Source organism: Geospiza fortis, unplaced genomic scaffold (genome assembly GCF_000277835.1).
Source record: "Geospiza fortis unplaced genomic scaffold, GeoFor_1.0 scaffold396, whole genome shotgun sequence".
Classification (NCBI taxonomy): Eukaryota; Metazoa; Chordata; class Aves; order Passeriformes; family Thraupidae; genus Geospiza; species Geospiza fortis.
In genome coordinates, this window is record NW_005054345.1 from 4,482,415 (window position 1) to 4,491,436 (window position 9,022).

Here is a 9,022-nt window from a genome sequence, read left to right on the forward strand (position 1 = left end):
GAACTTCTCCAAATCTATAAATTTTTTGTGGAATTCCGAGCCTACTTGAAACATAAAGCCCAAACTCTGATTGAGCCATGGCTGGCTGGAGGGAAAGTAAAACCTAAAAAATAAGCAAAAGGCTGATGCCCGCCCTGTAAAATGAAATCCGTTGAATGTTGACTTTGAACGTTAACTAAATATTTTACATTCCTAATATTTTACCTTTGTTTCTACCTTTGCGGTATCGGAAACGTGAAGCTTCTTGCCAAAATCCAGAATACAACAGCGCTGTGCGTGTTACCCCCATAGTGTATCTGCTGGCACCGATTTCAGCTTCAGGGAGAGATTATTCAGTAGATCAATATTTAAAACAAAATTGCAGAAGTGAGGATTTTTTTTTCCCCCTTAGCTTCATTGGCAAAATTATTAAAAATAATAAATACAAAAGAAATGGATTGTGGGGCATACTGGGTATATATCACTTTTTAGGGGAATTTAATTGATTTTAAATAGAAGTATCATGACTGAAGCTTTCTTTGCTAAATATTCTGAGTAGTTATATTCTGAAATTCATCAAGTTTTGTTTTGTGGGCTCTTTTTTTTACTTGTAGTTTTTAATTTATACAAGATTGTCCTCTAAGCTTCTGAATGATACCTAAAGCAGACAGTCAGCAGGTAAAAATATAATTTGAATATTTAAAATAGGCATTTTCTTTATAGTGCTCTGCGGTAATTAAAATCTTCATTTGCTTAAAAGCAAGGAACCTTTTTAAAGCAATAAATTAGCATTGCTTGACCCAAGGTCACTAGTAGTACTGCTTCTTCCAGCACTATTAATACCTCAAAGAAAAAGAAGGGGTGGTGTTATGACTCTGTTGCAATAGAAGTAAGATTTTCAATTTAATCACAGTTAAGTGTCGTGACCTTTTGATCTTGCATTGACTTCTCACTGAAATGTGGTCAAATTTCAGACAGTTAGTTCCAAACTCTGCAAAGTCAAGGTGAAGTCAGAAAATGGGTTTGCCACGATGAGGGGTGGTGTTGAGGCATTAGCAAGCGGTTTCATCGCCTAAGTTTTGTTTCACAGCAAAAACTTTTTTTACAGGATCAATAAATTACAGAACAATTTCTGGGGAAAGGAAAAAAATGTATTAATTGCAAAAAAGCAGTTATTTGAGGGATTTCTTAAAAAATATTTTTTCCCACAGGTAAAGGGACTTTTTTTTCCAGTCCATAGTGACAGAAATAATTAAGAAGGAAAATACTGTTTGATTAAAGCTTCTACTAAGAATAATTTTTGGACCAAAGAGCGATCATCTTCACATAAAGTAGAGTTAATAACGTGTAAAAAATGCAAAACGCTCATATTTACACACACCCTTTTATAGATCATTTTATTATTTTAGGCAAATAAATTTTGCTCGTTGGAGGGTGTTAGCTGGGAGGTTGTGGGATTATTTACGCAAGTTCTAAAGCAGGTCATCCAGTATCTGGACTCACTTATCCCGCTGCAAATCACCACCAGCACCGAGCTTTTTAGGGATCTTGTGGTGCTGTAACCACTGCGAAAGCACGCCAAAAAAAATCAGCTCTTCCCTCAGTTTTGCAGATTTTGTTCCAGAAATGTGTAGCCAACAATCTCCACGACTATGTAGGGTTGCTAAGTTACCTTTCTATGCCTGCTTGGAGATATGTTTTGAGACTTTACTATGTGTTGGAGTAAGGCTCTGGTTTGTATACAACATAGAGGCTGCATTATAAAAAAACATGTAGGAGAGTCATTTAAATATGCCTTCTTTAAAAAGAAGGATTCTCAAAGCTTAATTTATGCCAACACACACCCCCCAAGCACTCTGCGTAGTGCCACAAACAAGAATCCCTTTTTTAATTTTTTCTTTTTATTTTTTTCTTTTTTTCTGGCTAGCAAACATATTACCTAGGCACGGGACTTTTGCATTATCATGTCCTAGTGCAACACTCCTGTCCTCAGTTTGTACTCTCAGCCTTTTGAGGAAGTCTGGCGCCTCTGATCTATTTTCCACAGCAGACCCTGTAATTTTTGGCTGTATTTTATGTTTTTCAGATTCAAGTCAATCTGAAAGTCCCAGCCAGCCAAGTGAAGCTGATATTAAGGACCAGCCAGAAAATGGTAAGTTCTTACCTGCTGCTCCTGCTTTGGGATATTAAAACAGCCCATATTTATAAAGATTTTTTTTTTTTCCCCATGTCTAATATAAAAAGATGATTCAGAATAATTGACATGGGTTGGCTACAAATAGGTTGTGCACTCTCCTCATAGTTAAAATGCTACTGCTTCACTAATCTAAGGTAGCATTTCTTTGTCCAGTCCTGGAGAGAGATTTTTTTTCCCCTCCCTTTAAAATTAATTTTAATTAGGGAGATGCCATTAAAGAGCCTGCTGTATGCAACCCTTATCCTTATTCCTCCATAGCAAAGGCTTTCAGTCCCTGGGCCTTGAGACAAGACCTTCAGGGGAGTAGATGCAACAGGAAAACAGACCAGGGAGGTTCAGCTACAGCCCCTTGGTGCTTCTCTCCGTGTTCTCCAGTGGCAGTGGCTGCAGTGGAAGCATTAGAAGAGCTGGCACTTTTCAGAAAACTCATGTTCTCTGCACCAGGACAGATTCAAAGTAGAAGCAATGGCTTCTGCTGGACCAATGGCTTGCTTTGTGAAGCAGCCTGGAAAAAAAATCATTCAATCATAGTGGATTTCTGTGGATTTCTGTATGTGAAAAGATGATTATGTGTGTAATGGAACAGCTTCTCTCTGTGTTTAGCTAAGGTAGACCTCAACAATTTTTGTTGGCCCATCGGCAACTGAGTTTTGTTTTGTTTCTTATATTTAGGACTTAGACTAAGGGATGATTATTAGTAGCAGTTTTTCTTGATTTCTTCTATCTGTAACCAGAACTTTTTTTTTGTAAGACGTAAATGTAGATTGTGTTATCCACTGTACTTGGGGTCTGCTCTACAAGAACGAATTTGTGTGAAGGGTTTACGCCTCTGAATCGCCATTTCTGGGATGTGTAAATCCATGTAGGAATACTGTATCTGTAGTAATACACGTGTGATTTCCCTTTCACAGAGCAATAACTGCTTTGCCTTAAACCCCTGCAAGGGACAGTGAGGCTGAGGGGCTTCATCTGGACTGCTTTGGGGTCAGGGTTTAATATTAAGGGAAGAAGAAGAGGTTTAGGTACAGAAAAACCTTTGAACTAGCAGCTTGAATCATAGGACATAGAACGTAGGGCTCATGGGGTTGCTGAGATTTTGGCTATTTGGGCTCCTGTGTTTTCCTCCCATTAGATATGAAAGGTTTCATATTTTGATAGATTTTGTGCTGTTCATCTCTAAACACACCATCTTAAAACATTGCTGTTGATTCTGAAAGACAGCGCCTAATTTCCCTTATCAATCCTGTTCACAGAAATTCTAATTTGTAGCCAAAGGATTGCAAGGTTAAGAGAAGAACTGACTAAACTGTGATTTTTGTTCTGCCAATTCTGCTATTTTTTTTATGGGGAATATGTTGCCTGTGTTTATTAAATCATATTTTAATTTAGAATGTATTAGGCACCAAGCATGTTATTATTTCATGTTTAGATAATATTCTTTCTCAGCTATTAAAGCACAGTTCATCTTACCCTGCAGTTTCTTAGTCTTTAACAAAGCTTGCTACTCAACAACTGCCCCGAAAAGCAGCAATGTCAGTGTTTAATAATGTAGAATCTGTAAAAGCCTAGTGAAATGAAATATCTCTGATTCGGAGCCTGAGTCTTCTTTGTAAAACAATCTTTTAGCGAATGCTTGGAAAACTTTGCTGCTGACCTGCAAAAGGTACTTTTTTTTTAATTTTTATTTTTTTTAATAAACAGGAAAAGGATTTTTCTCTTTTTTTTTTTTCTCAGTTTTACTAAAGGGTTTTTTTCCCCACCACAGCAGCAGCCTCCTCACTGGCTGTGCACCTTCTGCAGTGCGTGTGTGGGAGATTTTCTAAGCCAGAGTGTTGGCCCTGAAGGGCTCCTTCCCCCCGGGCAGGCTGAGCTCATTCCCAGCACACACAGCCCCCAGCTCCGGGGTACCCAGCATAGATCAACACAAATCTGCAGCTCTTATCTCCTGGACGTGAGGATGAAAGCAAAACTGCAGCCTTTAGAAAATGAAAAACTGCACGCACAGGAACGGACACAATAAATCATATTAACTGCGTTGTTCTACACTTGCTGTAGACCCACTTCCACAGGGCCTGATCCAAATCCCTCAGGAGTCAATGGGAGGCTCGTAATTGATTTTACTGAGAGTGGGAATGAGCCCACACAGAGAGGAAAACAATTTTTTTTAATTTTTTCTTTTTTTTCTTTTTTTTTTTTTTTTTTTTTGAGTCGAAGAAAAAATAGAATCGTGAATAATCTCATTCCCACTGATGCCAACAGTGGAGTGACCAGATTGAGGGCAGATTTGGAAGCATTTTTGCATGTGTTTCTGGAAGGCACAAAGAAGTGTATCGATTCGGTGCTGCCTTTTCCATGCATGCATTCCTTCGTTTTAAAAAAATAAATCTTTAAAGGCCTTGTGAGGGTTATACAGCCTCTCTACTTGCCTGTTAATGTCCTTTCTGTTCCACTCCATAAATTCTGGAGCTATTTATTATACACATATATTTTGCATACCTTGAGTAATGTAGGTTCAGAAGGGTCAACTATACGGCCCTGAAAAAGAAGGCCTCCTACTACAGATTTTAATTTATCATCCTAAATTGTATGTGTTGTTTTGCAAAGCCTGTATGTCTAACCTTCATTGAAGTGAAGTTCATGGGGAAAAAAAAGCTTTTCTTTTTTAGAACCACTCCTGTTTTTTTCTAGTGGGCTTTGCTGGTTCATTTTCTGGAGCAGGATCATCACAGACAGGGAAGGTGACACCTTCTGCTCTTGGTGGTGGCTTCAACACCAACTCTGCTCTTTTCCTCAGCTTTCATTAGGCCAGAATAGTTTCCAGGAAGTCATCCAGTCACCACTGCAAATATTTAACAGAAATATTAAGCATTTAATTATTTCTAAGGACAGAGATGCAGCGTGATGGCCATGAAAGGCAAACAGGCAGGCGAGACAGGGCTTGTTGGTGCATGGACAGTCCAAGGTCCAGATGTTTTGTGCTGGAGCTGGGGGTAAAACCAGCACAGGGTGTGCACAGTGCTGCTCTGTCACCATGGGAAACAGCTGTTTGGGGAGAGGCAGAAAATCCAGAATTCCTCTGTTTGTTATATGGGTGAGGAAATTTACAGGAGGAATAATGAAAGAGGCCAGCAACTTCATCTGAAAGGCAAGAACATTTTTTGATGCCCTGATATTTTGCTCAAACTAGGGATTTTTTCTGACCAGCTGGGTGGAACACCCATGTGGAAAATTCCCCACTTTTGTAGTTGCCTAATGGTATGTAAAAGCTTCATTTCAGTTGGCACCACAAAGTGATTTTGCAATTCACCCAATCAAAAAAAAAAAAAAAAAAAGAAAAAAAAAAAGGTTTTTGATTTTAAAAGCTTGTTAAATGCACTGGTTTGGTGTTGTGTTTTACAAACAAACTAGTTTTCAGTGAAATGAGGATGACAAAATGGGTAGTCTGATGTAGTGAAGTGACCGCATGCCTGGGGATCAGGAACAACTGAATTCCCAGCTCAGCACTGCTGTGGACACTCTCTCAGGCTTTTATTCTCACTTTCAGTCGTGGAAACAGCTACCAGATAGATTTTCTTTTTGTAAGTAGGATTATTTTAAACTTTTGTAGGGAAACCTTTTGCTCTTTTTGTCTGCAAAGTGGGGATATTTGCCATTCTGGCTTTCAGAGAATATGAAAAATCGGATCATACTCTGCTCCATCAGGAGCTGAACTCTGGAGAAAGGCAGGGAGGATGTAGCAGAGCAGTTAATGACTGTGGTACAGAGCTGTGCTGCTGCTGTCAGTAAAGGGATGTCAGGCAGTGTTTGTGTTTGATGTGGTGGCACTGGTGAATGAATAAGTGCAGCGTAAAGGTGCACACGAGGTGTGCAGTGCAGAGCAGGAGAATGCTGTGTCATTTCTGACAGCTGCTCTCCAGCAGGGGACTGTGATTTGGTGGCTCAGAGTTGGTAGCACAGCACTTTGATTGTAGATGAGCGAAGTTCTTTTTAAAGAAGTTGGTAAATTCTGCCCATTCTCCCAGGGCAGCATTCATTATTACAGCTGATTGCAAATGTGTGCCAAATCCATTGCTCAAGCAATTTCTAAAGAGGGAGAGGCGTTTCTCTAAAAAATAAAAATGGGTAATGCCCAAACCAAATGCTTTTTGGCTTTAATGCAGTCTCACTGCTTTGAGCTGCAAGTACCTGAACAGCACTGCAGGAAATGAAAGGGACATTGTTCATTGAAACATCAAAAAAAAAGAAAGAAAAAAGAAAAACAGTGATGCACTGTAACTGGCAGAACTCGTTTTTCAGCCCTGCAGTAATTACACTGGACTTGTAAATATCATCTGTGAATTCTTTGCTTAAGTGGGGTTGGACTTCAGTATTAAACCTTAGAAAAATGCTTAAGTATATGCTTACTTTTCCATGCCTAAAAACAGAAAAGAAGAATTTCTGGTCCTTGAGCTGTGGGGGGAAGAGAAGGCCACAGTGGGAACAAATGCAAAGAGAAGTTTCTTCTTCTCCAGGCAAAGCTGGTCACGGAAGGCATGATTTAGCTTTGGCTGAAAGGGAGGAGGAGATTATGTGTGGGAAGACCCCTCTGCCTAAACTAACAGGCTGCAGAGTCCAGTCCCTGTGTGAATGCCTTCCTTCTGGTCCCAAATGTGGCATTCCAAGCAGTGGGATAGCTTGGGCCAGGGGAAGCAGTGCCTGCCTAGCCTACGGCTTGGGCACTCTTCTCAGACCCAGAGCTCACCCTTCAAACCCTCATCCCAAGCAGAGAACTGGTGACTGCTCTTGTGGCTGTCCCCATCACTCATCCCAGGTTAAATGGCAGCTGAGGGACAACCACTTCATTCCACAGCCAAATTTTTAACAAGGGGAAATGTTCTGCCTTCCAAGGCCATCCCTTCTGCTCAGGCCATGCCTGACCTCTCCTCTCCACTGCTTCCAGCTGCCTCACAGGCTTTCAGAGCTAAAGCAGAGCTCGATGCCACTCTCCAAGGAGATGCTGGGGTTGTCTGGAGGCGCCCCTGTCCTTGGATAAGCCACTCAGCTCCCACCTGAGGGGTGCAAGGATGCCAGCAGCCCTCTGAACACACAGTGCTGAAACTGGTGCTGCTAGAAAACACACGGTCTCAGATGACTAACATTCCTGAAACACCTCATTTTCAGGAGATAACTGAGCCTTGCAGAGAAAGTTTTCTATCAGTTACAGCTGCAAAGGCAGGAATACAGTAACGGCAGCTTTTATTAATGTTCTTGTTCATGGGATTATTTGCATCAGAATCTTATAAATGCAAGAAGACTCTCCTCTCTTGTTTACAGAGCCACGCTGAGGAGTTATCACAGCCTGAGGGACTAATCTAAAATTAACTTTCTTCAGAAAAAGCTTTAAAAAAAAAGCCCTTAGCATTTCCAATAAGGAATCTCATCGCTGGCGCTGAAGTCAGAGCTCCTGGTGATGTCAGCTTGTTTGCACCTTTGCAACTTGCCAGGACCAAATTCTGAACAGATTTGCACCCTTACGGATCACGTTGTGTGCTGACTGGGAACAGCAGTGGGGAAATTTGTCCAGGCTTGGAAGCTGTGGCCGAGTCTGGGAGTACTGGTGGGGTTTGGTCTCTTCTGGCTGCCCTGGGACTGGGCAGGACAGGCTGTTGAGTCTAACAGGACCCATCAGCCAAGAAAGGTCTGATGAGGTCCAACCTGTGTTTCATCACCCCCTGAGAGTGCCTGCAGGCAGCTCTGAGAGCCAGCTTTTTCCAAGGAAACAAAAGCAGATATGTCTGGTTATAAATTTAGCTTATGTGTGATGTAGTCTTGCATTTCCTTTGTCTTATTTCATTGCATTACATTTCCAAAAAGAACTAGAAATACAGCATTTCAATCATCATAATCTAGAATTGAAGCTTTGCAGCGTCCAGGTGTATTTCCCATCCAGATTCATGACTGTCATGAAGAATCATCCGAATTATTAGGAAAGAAAACACCATTTTCCCCTATAATACCGTATTCTTTTCTAAGTCCAGACTGAGGCACAGTTACACCATTTCCAGGATTTAGTGGGTCCTGTGGTAGGCTCAGGATTTAGCCTGCTTATCAGTGGCTGGCACTCCCTTGGGGGAATCCAGTGATGGCAAATGGCTCTGACTGTCAGTCAGGCCAGAAATGGGGACGTCAGTGGGGTCAGCTGTGCAGCTCTGCTGGGCATGGCTGGAGACCCCTCTCATCAGTGACCTGCAGTGCTCGAGGCTTGGGGATTGACAGAGGGCTTCAGTCTCCACTGCTGCTAACCATTAACCTTCACAAGTAAAGCATTCCCGCAAAAATTCATCCAAGGCGAGGATGACAGGAAATATTCAAAGCATGAAATGAATGCTTATAGCATGACAAAGCAGTGCTTGAAAGACATGAAGCGTTCATTGCGCTTGGAGTGGCTGAGCACTGCAAAGGAGAGGAGAAATAAGTGTGGCTCCAGTATGTGTTTTTATTTCCCATTGTGTGCGTACAGAAAAAAGGCAGTGAACCCTTCCAGTGGGTAAGGTGCATAAATACAGCTGTGATTATTCTAAGTCTTTTCAAAAATGCATTTTTATTCTGTTGCTCCGTCCCATGAATCTTTATCCACAGGATAACAGCAAGGGCCATCTAGAGGGCAGCTTGGAAATGGGATGGCCAGGAGCAGCCTGTTAGGGAACTCCTGAGCTTCCCTTTGCAGGGTCAAGGATTTCCTTTGCCCCGAGGGCACCTCACTGTCAGGTCACTGCCCCCTGCTCTGTGGCAGCGCTGGGATGGGCAGGGCAGCCATCCTGTGCCCATGTCCCAGGACACAGCAGCTGGAGCTGTGAGCAACCACCA

At 41.8% G+C, this 9,022-nt stretch overlaps 1 protein-coding gene across 9 annotated transcripts in view; it reads left to right on the forward strand.

Moving 5' to 3' along the window:
* Positions 1 to 9,022, forward strand: part of NFIA (nuclear factor I A) — a 348,500-nt gene that overhangs the window by 232,620 nt on the left and 106,858 nt on the right. For 8 of the 9 annotated variants that reach the window (XM_031058563.1, XM_005422969.2, XM_031058564.1 and 5 more), the window contains exon 3: positions 2,066 to 2,131. The exons of the other annotated variant lie outside the window; for it this stretch is intronic. In XM_031058563.1, coding sequence (XP_030914423.1) covers positions 2,066 to 2,131 — 66 coding nt within the window. The remainder of the gene's footprint in view (positions 1 to 2,065; positions 2,132 to 9,022) is intronic. 9 annotated transcript variants of the gene reach the window in all.